Source organism: Microtus oregoni, unplaced genomic scaffold (assembly GCF_018167655.1).
Source record: "Microtus oregoni isolate MIOR12 unplaced genomic scaffold, Mior012 000032F_ref0000030, whole genome shotgun sequence".
In the NCBI taxonomy this organism is placed as follows: domain Eukaryota; kingdom Metazoa; phylum Chordata; class Mammalia; order Rodentia; family Cricetidae; genus Microtus; species Microtus oregoni.
The window spans coordinates 25,250,203-25,263,472 of NW_024543091.1; the positions used below are offsets into that span (position 1 = coordinate 25,250,203).

A 13,270-nucleotide genomic window follows, 5' to 3' on the forward strand; every position below is an offset into this window, starting at 1 on the left:
GACCGGGGTCAGAGCTGGGGCAGTGGTTCAGCAGACGAAGTTCTGGAGGCTGTGACACCCCAGCCAGATGGCAGAGGTGCTGCCAGGGCTAGAGTCAGGCATATGAAAGTGTTCCCCTTCCTGTGAGTCTCCAAACTAGAATAAAACCCACACACAATAGAAGACAACACACACACACAACTGTGTACTTTAGCAATTGAATAACTTCCAATTAACTGCTTGCATTAACCATTAGTTTTGGCATTTCAGTTGCCAAGATTTATTGACTCTGATCTTAAGGGAGGCTTCTTCCCCAATCCAGTGTTTCCTGCACTGCTTCCTGGACAGAGCTCTCAATCCGTGGGTGGGAAAGCCATCTGTGCTTTGGAAACTATTGCTGGGTGCTTTGGAGGCATCTCTGGCCAAGGCCTTCAGAAATCTCTGGCTGTGGCGACATCCTGTGGTTGGATGTGGAATTGCACCTTTGGAGTGGTTTTAGTCTCCTGTGGTTAAGAGCATTTTTTGTTTGGTTTTTGTCTCTGTTGCTTTCTTTTCTCCTATTCTGCTTCTTTTTGTCACCCTGTATACTCAGCTTTGTTGCTGGAGAGGCTGATTCGTTTACCCCCGGAGGAAGTACATTTTCAGGCCTGGTGACATGTGGTCTCAAGTCGCAGGAAAAGTCAGAGCCAGGTTTTCTTCCTGTGTAAGTGGCCACAAGGAGCACTCGTTAGGAGTGAGCCTGTCCCGGACAGGGCAGAAGCATAAGGGGCTGGTTGCGATTGGACAGCTTCTGCTGGGGTTGTGGCAATGTGTTTCCTTTGGCCCCTGGGGGAAGAAAGACAGAGACTGGGGCTATGAGAGGCAGACAGGGACGATGTGACACTCGGGGGACAGATACCTTGGGCTCGAGCCTAACTATGTCTGTTCTCAGTTTCTTCTGGGACCGTCGCCCAGAGCCTGCTTCTCCTGCTTTGACCCTCGGCTCCATCATAGCTCCATCAAACAGGAAGTGGTTTGTTTGCTTTTCCGAGCTACGTTTAGTACCGGGGGCCTCGTTTGAGGGAAGGATAGGTCACACACAGCTTTAGAGGCAACCTGCCATATCAGCATGGTCCTGATGTGTCCAGTCTGTGTTGGAGCCTGGTGTGTCCCTATGAAACCACAGCCCACTGCCTTCTTTCCAGTGTTGTGGCATAGTCCAAAAGGTAATTGAGTTCTGCTTCTGTATACAGTGTGATCTGGGGTCTGTGCTTGAGTGGCCCCTTCCTGTCTTGGTGGGACCTTCTAAAACCTCTCTGCTGCTAAATCTCCTCTGACCTTTGCAGGTTTCTGCCTGAAGACACCCCCACCCCCCATCTTGGGCTGCACCCATTGCATTTCATGCTCTCAGAGCAAGTTTCTCCTTCTTGTTGAAGTTCTGTCGTTTCCAGCAGTGTAGGAGGCATGAGAGAGGCTAGTGGAGAAACTGAGGTCCACAGGAGGCCATGTAAAAACGCTTGTTGATGACCCATGCGCTCATGTGTGAGTTCCTGAACAGCCTCTGTTTCCTCCCTGACTTCAGGTTTCTTGAACTCCAGAAGCCCCGGCTCTGTAAGCTGCTCCGAGTCCTCGCCTTTGCCTACCCCTACACCTGGGACTCGCTTCCTATCTTCTACCGGGTAAGGACATGGGTACGTACATCTCTTCTCTTCCTGTCAGCAATGCCAGGGGCTTCATTGTCTTCTGAGCTCTGAGAGAGTCATAACACCCCAGTGGGTTTAGGGGGACCCATAGGAGTCGAGACTTGGGTGTTGCAGTTAGAGATAGTGTGAACACAGAGGCCAGACAAGCTGACTAGGGCCTTAGGAACAACCACAGAGACCTGGGCAAGTGTCTTAGTTAGGGTTTCTATTGCTATGAAGAGACACCCTGACCACGGCAACTCTTATAAAGAAAAACATTTAATTGGCACTGGTGTACAGTTCAGAGGTTTAGTCCACTGTTGCCATGGTAGAACATGGCAGCATGCAGGCAGACATGGTGCTGGAGAAGGAGCTGAGAGTTCTACCTCTTCATCTGCAGGCAACAGGAAGTGAAGTTTGAGCCACACTGGGTGTAGCTTGAGCATATGAGACCTTAAAGTCCATCACCACAGTGATCCATTTCCTCCAATAAGGCCACATCTACTCCAGCAAGGCCACACCTCCTAATGGTGCCACTCCCTAAGACCGAGCATTCATACACACGAGTCTTTGGGGGCCATTCCTGTTCAAACCACCACCACAAGGCAGACAGCCTGGAGTTTGGTGATCATTGGTATGGGAAAAGGCCAATACATTCATGATTGTATATTATCGGTAATATAGGGTGTTGCTGAAGGAAAAGACGGGGATGAAAGTCTTAAAAGGATAGATGGGGGTGAGGCCGAGAGTACAATGGCAGGGAGCTGAGGTCGGAGAACAGGACAAGAAGGAAAGAGACTCACTTGCAGGACACATGGGCCCGAGTTCAAATTCTAGTCTCCATGGTTACCTGTTGTGTGATTTGGGCAGTACACACACCCTTTCTGAGCCTGGGTTTCCTCATCTGTGAATGAGACTCACATCTGCTTCTGCGTAGGAGCTGATGAGGATTTCTGGGTATAATGAATCTTAGAGGGATCAGCATTACCTTGTGCGTAGACTTCTCCCAGAGGCAGTGTGAGGTCCAAGTGGCAGGGGATGAGTCTACAGGGTAGGGAAGAGTTTTACAGGCACTGGTTTTGCCTGTATTTCCCTGAGTGGGTCTACAGGAGAGCTGGGGATGGGAATGCAACTAAGAGCTCTCGCTGGTTCCTGGAGGGAGCTTGTGCAGGGGCACACAGGGAACTTCAGCTGAAAGCGGTCCCCAGTTACACGTAGATTTCATGCTGTGCGATGCTATCTGGAGGCTGTGCCAGATGATAGGGCATAGGGCAGGGGGTGATTGCATCAGTACCAGAATGGCCCTGCCTAGATTCCAGCCTTCACTTCACTAACTAGCAGAAGCTGTCCGACTGCAGCATGTCCCGTCTGAGGCATAGAGATGGCTGGCCTGGTGCCTCTAGTAAGGAGAAGCTACTACTGTTATTTATAAAATTAATAAAACAAACAAAAAACCTCTGCTTAACCTTGAAGCAATATAGTGGTCATATTGAGGGGTGGTTGATGCTGGGAATGAGTCTAAGGTCTTCTGTGTGCTAGGCAAGGGCTCACATAGAGCTATATCCCCAGCCCCTTATTGATTTTGAGACAGGATCTCACTAGGTTACTCAAGCTGCCCTTCAACTAACTCCATAGCCTAGACGGGCCTTGAACTTTCAGTATTTCTGCCTTAGGGAGTGAGTTCAAGCTTGAGTCACCAAGCTAGGCCAAATGGTGATTCTTTTTGATGATGCAGAAAGGCTTCCAAGCCTTTTTTGTTTTGAAAGATTTTTTTCCTGTCACATTTATTTCTTTTGTGTGCACATGTCCATCCCCCGCCACATGTGAGTCACAGCAAGCGCATGGACATCAGAGGAAAATGGTGGGAGACAGTTCTCTCCTTTCACTACGTGGGTCCAGGAGTTTGAACTCAGGTTATCAGGCTTGGTGACAAGGGACTTTACCCACTGAGCTATGCTGCCTCTAAGCTTTGACGCCTTCATTATGAGCCTCAGTTCTGTAGCTCTGCATCTGGAGTCGGGGCAGATAGGACCATTCCTCTGTGCTTGCATTTTATCCTCAGAAAGTAGGATCTTTCTTCTTTTTTCTTTTTCTTCTTCTTCTTCTTCTTCTTCTTCTTCTTCTTCTTCTTCTTCTTCTTCCTCTTCCTCTTCCTCTTCCTCTTCCTCTTCCTCTTCTTCTTGTTTGTTTAGCTCTGGCTGTCCTGGAACTTGCTCCGTAAACCAGGCTGGTCTTGAAGTTGGAGATCTGCCTGCCTCTGCCTCCCAAGTGCTGGAATTAGAGGTGTGTGCCACCGCTGCCCACTGCTCATCTCTATTGGGCCTCTTCTCTTCTATCTCCCTTCCCCTCCTCCCCACACTTGCCTTGATCAGGCCACAATCCTAAGGAGGCGAAGCCTGGGCCTGAGGAGCTTGTGCTGGTGTGCTGAGAGGTGTAGGTCTGAGAAAGACCTATGATCTGGCTGTTTTGTTTTTTTCCAAACACCTGCAGCTCTTCCTGTTCCCAGGAGAGAATTCAAGAAATGAAGCCATCTTGTATCACCAGAAGCACATGGTCATGACCCTCCTGGCCTCTTTCTTGTACTCTGCTCACCTGCCGGAGCGACTGGCTCCTGGACGCTTTGACTACATCGGTGAGTGGGGTGGGGCAGGGGTAGGGGTGACCCTGAACAGGGGGTGACTCTCAGCTGGGGTGGGGAGATCCTTGACAATGTGTATACAGCCACCAGGCAGGGGACCACCTGGAGAGGAGTGACCCTAGAGGGAGTCACCCAGGCATAGGGCATGGTGAGTGACAGGGACAACAGTGACCGTATATCTTGACCAAACCATCATTTCTGTTGTTACTGCACAGCCAGAGACAGGGAGGATGGGAACAGGGAGGTGCAGGACCCTGAAGCATTCCAGTGAGCAACCATAATGTTGGCACCCGGAGTCTGACTTCCCAGTACAAGAACATGGCAGGGGCAGGGGTAGCCACAGAGAGGAAGAGGGAAGATGGGCTTGCCACTGACTGAGGGTCCCAGACAGCAGGCAGCTTACAGAGGACAGTCTGTCTTGAACATGGTGAGTGGAGGGCCTGGGGTCTTGTGAAGCTGCGGGTCCCAGGTGTATCCCTGACTGAGACCGCAACTTCTGCACCCAAACTCAGACCTCCTGACCCAAGAACTCCAAAGCTGGGGCAAGGCCAGCAGCACTCACTGAGGTCATGTGACACTCAAGGGAGCTAAGTATGACTTGAGAGGGCACATGATCGTCAGTGGTGGCAGAGCACAGGAGCTCCTAGCTGCAACAGTGTTCCCTCCCGCTTTCTCCAGAGCAGGATGGGTGGGGTCCTTCAAGGGTTTATTTTGGTTTAGCTTTGAGGGTGTACCCCACCATGAAAGGGAAGGCATGGTGGCAGAGCGGGAGGCAGCAGGTCATATTGTGTTCACAGTCAGGAAGGAGAGAGAGAGAGAGAGAGAGAGAGAGAGAGAGAGAGAGAGAGAGATATGAATGAAGGCTGGCGCTCAGCTTGCATTCTTTGTATCTGGTCCAGGACCCCAGCCCATGGAATGGCAGGCCTTCTCACCTAGTTGGCCCAGTGTAGAACTCCCTCACGGATATACACAGAGACTTCAGTTGACAATATTAGCCATTACAGCCCCTTTGGGTGGCTTCTGTAGAAGGGGACGAGCCTTTGGCACAAAAGTTCCTTAACTAGATACTATGAGACTCAAAAAGCCAGTTACTGTCCCCACCACAGCAAGCACCTGGGTCCTCCCCGAGCCACCTTTGCCCCTGCCTGGAGCGTCCTCTCCACTCACTTAGAGATGGAGCCAGATAGGCTTTGTGATCTGATTAGAGCCTCTTCTTTCCCCTTTGTCCTACTAGAAGGGACTGCCTCCAGCGAAATTCTTAGAGAACTTATTCTAGAGAGAGAGAGAGAGAGAGAGAGAGAGAGAGAGAGAGAGAGAGAACAGGGCCAGAGGCCAGGAGCTAGAGGTCCCAGTCCTCTGCCTAGCACCTGGAGACAGCTGTGGATGAGAGCTGGGGACCACATCGGCGGGCAGGGGCGTGGCACAGACTGGGCCATTATTTTGCTAGCACTCTGGCTTCTCTATGTTTTATTTATTCACTTAGTCTTGTCCTCTCAGGCCTAAAGACACACAGCAGAAAACCGCCCGTGTGATAGGGGAGGGTGCTTTCCTGGCCTGGTTAGCCCTGGCCTACAGGAAGTTCCCGAGACCTGGTAAATGGCTTAGTTGAAGCCATTTTTCCCGGTGGGGCCCTTTCAGATGTGCCCATTGCTGGTGGCACAGCTGCTGCTCATCTCTCTAATGGAAACGGGTTTAGTGAACGGCGCAAGTCAGGAATCTGTGTTTGGCACCGTGTCACAGCTGCGGCAGACGCCACTTGCCTGCACCACACTCGTTTGGAGTGTTGGGCACAGCCCTCCACTAAGGCTGGGTGCCATCTACTCACCCTCCTCCCGGGACAGACGCCTGGGCTGAAGGAAAGCGGCAGGCTTGCTTGCTAGAGTTCAACAATTCTGATTCTGCTCCTGCCAGAAGTGGAGGTGCTGTGGTCAGGCGCCCCCTAGAGCCTGAAATGGGTTTTGCGGTGCCGTACTGAACTTTTCATGCATTGTTTTTTTAATTTCATGTTAATTTATTTAATGTGTTTGTGTGTGCTGCTTTGGGCATTTAGAGGTCAAAGGACCACTAGCAGGAACAAGTTCCAGAGTATTGAACTCGTGGTCAGGCTTGACGGAAGGTGCCTTTCCCACAGAGCCTTCTCTCTCTCTCACACACACCCTTTTTATAAACTTATTATTTAGATAGGGTCTCAATACGTAGTGGAGGGTGGTCTTCTACTCACGTAGCCCAAACTGGGCTTGAATTCATGACATTTCTGTCCCTGCTTAAAGAGTGCTGAGGTACAAGTAGGTACCACCGTACCTGGATACAGGTATCTGGAGAAGCCTTTTTTAACAGCCGTGCTGTATTGGTTTCTTAGGCCTGCAGTTCCCACAGAGGGAAGAACTGCATGCAAGTGTGACTGGCCTGCACAACAGAGCGCTGTTTTCTCCCACTCAGCAGGCCGACAGTCTGAGATGTAGTCGTCAGTAGGATGCTGTCTTCGTACTTCCCTTAGCCTTCCTTCGTACCTTTCCACGGTCTTCATGGGATTCTTCCTCCGTATAGATCATGTCCAGTGGATTAGGGCCCACCCCAGTGACCTCACTGAAACTTAACTGTCTCTCCGTAGACAGCCACAGCTTGGACTTCACGTGTTCAGAGGGACAGTTCAGTCTTGGAAAGTGCCATCTTCTCGTCCTGCTGTCGGTGTCATTTTCCTAAGCCTGGACCCTTCCTCATGGCCCTGCCTACTTCTGCCCCTCCTGCTTGGGCTCCTGCCCACTGATTGTGCAGTTGGTGAGCTCAGTCCTGGAGCGCGAGCTCCTGGTCATGTCTCTAATTAGCCGGAAGTTGAGACAAGAACACTTGGGAAGGAGAAGATGGAAAACTCTAGCTCTTCCAGTGCAGCAGAAGTCAGAACTGGAGCCCTGGAAGAGCAGAGTGCCCACATTTTCATTTGGAAAAGAGGGCTGATGGATAAGGTGCTTTAGAGAAAGAATCTTGCTCATCTAACCTTCCTAGTTTTCTCATATTAATTTCTAAGAATAAATATAGTACGGAGTAATATTAGGCCAGATTCTCTATAACAGAACTCTGTATGTATGTATGTATGTATGTATGTATACACACACATATGATATAGGGCTTACTAGACTGGAGTTTGGGTAGTCCAACAGTGGCTGGCAGCCTGCAAGAGAGGCAGAAAAGCTGCTGGGTGCTACAAAGCTGGATGCATGAGTAGTTCACAACTGGGGCTATGGGCCTGATAGCCACCTGTGGAGCTGGCAGTCAGTCCACACCGGAAGGCTGAAGAAGCTTGGGTCCTGATGGCAGAGGACGGTGGTGACAGCAAGAGATGCACTTGCTGGGGAGGGAGGCAGGGGACACCGCTTTCAGTTATAAATAGCTTCACTGGAAGATGCCGCTCCCTTAGAAAGCAGACTCTCCTCTTGGTTAATTCTCTCTGGAAACACACATACACACACACACACACACACACACACACACACACACACACACACGGGGAGATGTCTCCTAGACTGACTTTGAATCCCAACAAGTGCACAATTAAGACCAGCTACCACAAGTATGTTTGACTATCTACTACCACACTGTCAAGTCACAAATCAGTGTTGCTTCCAGCAGCTGGAGACAGGCACACCTGTGGTCCCAGTGCTTTGAAGGCTGGAACAAGAGGCCCATGGTAGTTAGTTCTAAGGCTAACCTGAGCTCCACAGCAAGAAACTGTCACAAATACGAACCAAAAACAATGATGTATAATTCCTCCAGTATATGTACCAAAGTGCAAATTCATTTGGGACATGTCGACCATTCCAGTATAAAACCTTCTGCCCAGGCAGGGAGAATTCCCATTTCTACCCTCTGCTATAGCTTCATCTATTCCCAACATTTTTAAGTTTTAAAATTTTTTTGTATGTGTTCATATTAATGAGTGTGTGTGTGTGCATGTGTCTGCAGTCTGCGGCTAGAGGAAGATGTCAGGCGCCTGCCATGCTTTATCATTCTCTGTCTTATTGCCTTAATCTCTCACCGAACCAGTAGCTTGGCTGAAAACCAGCAAACGCCAGCTAACCTCCTGTGTCCACACAGCACTGGGTTTAGAAGCATGCCTAAGCATGCCCGAGCATGCCCGAGCACGCCTGTCATTTTATACGAGTGCTAGGGATCTGAACTCAAGTTTTCATGTTTGCTTAGCAAACGGTCTTACACACTGAGCCATCTCCCAGGTCCTTTCTCAGCATTTCTTTCTTTTAAGCATAATTTTTATTGATTCTTTGGGAATTTCACATCATAAACCCCAGTCCCACTCATTTTCTAGTCCCTCCATATCCACTCCCACCCCCATAGTGCTCCCCCCCAAAGAAAAATTTTAAAAATTAATTCAAAGCAAAACAGAAAAACAACAACAAAAACCCCACCTTGCTTCTCCATCTTTCCCACACACACCTCTTCATTCATCTTAGTGGCACTGGGTGCTGCAGTGTGTCACACAGTGTATGCTTTTGTCCATTCCACTTTCCTTGTTCTGGCTGTAATGTGTTGGTGTGGTCCAAGGCCTCTGGCTTCTGATACACCATCAATACTGGATCCTCACCCAAACTCCTGCCGGATATCCCGTCCCACCATTGCCCCATCTCATGGAGATTCTGCAGCCATGGTTCTGTTGGGCCAGTCTCTTCATGCACTCAACTAGGTCATGGATGGTGTAGGTGCTGGGGTGGGCCAGTTCAAAGCCCTGAATGCGGGTCTGCATGGTAGCTGATTTGGTCATTCTGGGCTGCTGGGGCTGCCCCTCAGGTGAGGGGCCAGCTCTTCTATACTGGTGTTGGTGATTAGGGCGGCTTTTCCATACCCATGGTGAAGGGTGGGGCCAGCTCTCCTGTGAGGGTCAGAGCTAACTATTCTATGGCAGTAGCCAGCTCTCTTGGGGACAGTGATGGGTGGTGCTGGCTTAGCACAGCCCTTGGGTTTCAACATGCATAGTTCCTATGGTCCCCTGTGGTAGCTTGAGCAAGGGTCATATCTGGGTCTATGATTCTACCGCAGCCATAGTCAATGCTGATATCCATGGTTTATGTTGACCTTTGGCAGCAGCTTGGACCCAGATGTCACCATGGCTTTGGGTGGCAGTGCAGGCCACTCAGATAAGTATGACACAGCAGGAGTATAGCGCTCGTACACCAACATGGCCTCAGGCGTCAGGCTAGACCCTGGGCATCCTTTTGGTCTTCAGTGTTAACCAAAGCATGGATAGCAACACAGACCCTGGCTGCAGTAGGGTCATGATCCCAGACATGGCCCTCGGCTGCAGCTGTGGTCCTGATAATACCAAGGCGCCGAGTGGCAGCCCGGGCCACCTCAGCTCAGCCTGGCCCCTGTGGTGGCACAGTCCTCAGACACCAACATGGCCACAAGTGGCAGCCCAGACCCTGGGGCATCAGTGTGGCCTTTGGTGGTAACATGGGCCACGGATGTCAACACAGACTGGGTTATCAATTACTCTGATGGGGTAGGACCATGGCTCTTGACAGCAGGCCAGGATCAGACGTCACCATGGCACTTACAGCTTGTTTCTGACCACCTTTGTTTCTGCAGTTCCTCCTCTTTCCGCAGCACAGGAACCAGTCGGTTTCTCTTTCTCTCCCGTTTCTCCAAGATATACTTGCTCATCATAATGAGGTCTGTCTGCCTGGTGCTGCAGGCCTGTGGGTATCTTCAGCCAGTCCCAGTCAGTGAGGATCATGGAGGGCCTGTGGCTGTCTTTCACCCGCCTCTCTAAGCATTTCTTAGACATGAAATTATAAAATAAGTATTGTTATAGAAGCCTGTAATCCCAGCACTCAAGAGGTGGAGGCAGGAGGATCAGAAGTTCAAAGTCATCCTCAGCTCAAGCCTGGGCTACCTGGGACCCTGTCTCAGAAGACAATCAGCACTGAAATAAAGAAACAAACAGATAAAATCATATGTGTGATCCCTTGTCTGACTACTTGGATTTAGCTATCCTATTTTTAGCATACATATCATAGCCTGCGTCCATACACCTTTTGATTGATGACTTCCGGCACTAAATTTATTCTGAGCATGTGTATGATGTATACACGGGTGTACACAAGCCAAATGCAGAGGTCAGAGGATAACTCCCAGGGATGTATACTCGCCTGAGGGTCCCAGGAGTGGCCCTCAGGCTACCAGGCTTGGCAGCAGGAGCCTTCACCCACTAAGCCGTTTCTCTGGTTCAGACTGGTAATCTTGACAACCTTTTGTGCTTTTTCCGCAGGTCACAGTCACCAGCTGTTTCATGTGTGCGTGATCCTGGCCACACACTTGCAGATGGAAGCCATCCTGCTGGATAAGACTCTAAGAAAGGAGTGGCTTTTGGCCACCTCCAGACCCTTCTCATTGCCCCAGATAGCAGCAGCCTTGCTTCTGTGCATCATCTTCAGCCTCAGCAACATTATTTATTTCTCAGCTGCTCTCTATCGGATCCCTGAGCCTGAATTACATGAAAAGGAAATGTGATTTACAACATGCCAGGCGTCAGTGTTAAGTCACTGGTGTGGTGCCGGCTTACCGTGGCCAAAAGTATGTGTAGTGACTGATGTCTTGACACTTTTTAATGGGCTCGTATCAAAAAAAGCATCTAACCCGGGGAGAGTTCTCCACACATGCACTGATTCTGTAAGTGTTCTGTAAAAAGGAGAAGAACATGGGCTTAAGTCCTGGACAACACAAATTATTGAAATGTTAAGTTTTAAACTTATTTAAAACGGGGTGTTTAGGAGATGGGGGTGCAGCACAGTTGGTAAATACTTGCCTACAATATACAAAGGCCTATTTTTGTTTGTTTGGTTTTGGCTGTTTTATTTGTTTGTTTGAGACAAGGTCTCACTATGTAGCTCAGGCTGTCCTGGAATTTACTGTGTAGACCAGGCTGGCTCCTGACTCCTCAGGGCTGAGATTAAAGGCATGTGCCATGTACCACTATACTGAGTCCCTGGTTTTGATCCTCAGCGAAGCAGGAACCTGACCTGATGGTGTATACCTATAATCCGAGCACCAGAGGAGTAGAACCAGATGACCAGAAGTTCAGATACTTAGTGATTTGAGGCCATCCTTGGATACAGGAGATTCTGTCCCTAAAAAAATATAGTTTTTAATTTAAAGTCGAATTAAGCATATTGTCCTGCCCGCCCCCCCTTTTTGACATGGTTTTTCTGTAGCTTTGGATTTGGAGCCTGTCCTAGAACTCTGTCTGTAGACCAGGCTGGCCTTGAACTCACAGAGATCTGTCTTTGCCTGCTGGGATTAAAGTTCTGAGCCACCACTGCCTGGCTGCCTTTCTAATTTTTATATTAATGTTTAAAATGAAATTGGCTGCATTTGATGAATTCTGTATAGCCAAACTTCTTCCCCAGATGAGAGATGGGTCAATGAGTTACGAAGCTTGCTGTCAAGCCTGACAACAGGCGTTCGATATCCAGGCCCTGCTGCAAAATATTCCATAGTGGAGATAAAATGTGTTGACCTCTGGAGCTAAGTGTATCATCTCAACTGGTAGGGCTCCCTGTCACCTTTTCAAGCAATGAAGGAGTTGTCTTTAGAGATGTCACATGCCTGACACTGTTTAAGCATGCCCAGTATGCTGCCAGACTTAGAATCTGTGCAGAGGGTGTTGAAGATCTCACCAATGGGACAGTCAAATATCCTGTCTTCAAACCCAGGTAAGCCTATGACATGCATTTCCTGGGGTGAACCTAGGGCTTCTATTTTCCCTACATTAAATGCAGATTTTGCAGAGAAAATGTGGATACGATCACATCCACATGAGGACTCCAACACAAGAGGGCAGGGAGCAAAAGCTAAAGACATTTGTGGTGTCTTTCATTATACAGCTTGATCAAAGCTCCAGCAACTGGGGAGATACCATGATCCCAAAGGTGGTTTTCCCAGGGTGAGGCTTGGCCATTGCTCTCCGGATGTGTTGACCCCTGTGATTTCCTCAAATGTGGGGAGACTCGACTGCATAATTTGTGGTAGTGGGGGACTTCATTTGTGCTCTCCGATACGGGGTAGGGGGAGTTTCAGTAACCCGCCATCTATGTGTAAATCCTTGTATTCTTTCCAGAGTTTTCTACTGTCGATAATATTTTTTAAAGTGGTTAAAATAAAAATGAAGACTTGTAGGTCAAACTCTAGACTTAAAAGAAGATAAAGCCAGGAGGCTTGAAGGAGAGGTGCTCAGGCATGCATGCTCATTTAAAGCTCTCTGTTTCCTGTGTGTGGATGAAATGAGGTCAGCCATCTTCCTGACTGCTGGGTCAGCCTCGCATTCAGGATCCATACCTTCCCTACCATATCCCTTCTAGAACAATAAACCCAAATAACCCCCTTCTTAAAAAAAAAAAATAACATCACACACACCCCCAACAGAACTCTGCTAAGAGCCACAACCTTGTGCAATGATCTTTGCAGTCTTACACAAAAAATGCTTGTGCAGGGCCAATAGCTGCCTGTCTGCCCTGGGGCCAATGTTACCCTTGTTATTGATGCTCTGAACCAAATATTACTGTGTTCATATGCAACATAGCATCCTTCTCATTTTGTCTTAAAAATATCCCACTATAGGGCTGGGGATGGCTCAGTGGGCCCAGTGTTTGCTGTGCAAGCATCAAAGCGAGTTCAGATTCCCCAGTATGCACCGTGGAGACCTAGGTGTGCCTGTAACCCCAGCACTGGGAACTAACTAGCCAGGTAGTCTATCTAAATGTAGAGGTTTAGTGAGAGGTCCCTTCTCAGCAAGGTGGAAGCCATGGAGGTAGACACGCTGATGCCACATGCATCAGCATGGATGAGAGTGTCTCGGCACACTCACCCTTGCCTAGACTCCTAATGTGCATGTAATTTCCCACAGCATGGGTGCAGTCATTGCAGCTCTGTTCTGGATTCATTTGTTGTCTTTGGAGAAGCTCTGTTATTTAGGCTCGTGGTA

At 49.1% G+C, this 13,270-nt stretch overlaps 1 protein-coding gene and 1 non-coding gene across 4 annotated transcripts in view; both read left to right on the plus strand.

The window, feature by feature from the left end:
* Window positions 1-13,270, plus strand: part of Paqr5 (progestin and adipoQ receptor family member 5) — a 75,532-nt gene extending 62,262 nt beyond the window's left edge. For 2 of the 3 annotated variants that reach the window (XM_041679327.1, XM_041679329.1), the window contains 3 exons: window positions 1,541-1,649; window positions 4,131-4,272; window positions 10,559-13,270. In XM_041679327.1, coding sequence (XP_041535261.1) covers window positions 1,541-1,649; window positions 4,131-4,272; window positions 10,559-10,800 — 493 coding nt within the window. In that variant the 3' untranslated portion in view covers window positions 10,801-13,270. The remainder of the gene's footprint in view (window positions 1-1,540; window positions 1,650-4,130; window positions 4,273-10,558) is intronic. The other variant, XM_041679328.1, reaches the window with a different exon arrangement.
* LOC121466271 lies at window positions 12,182-12,344 on the plus strand. Its single transcript, XR_005976750.1, has one exon. It is a non-coding gene; the product is annotated as a U1 spliceosomal RNA (small nuclear RNA).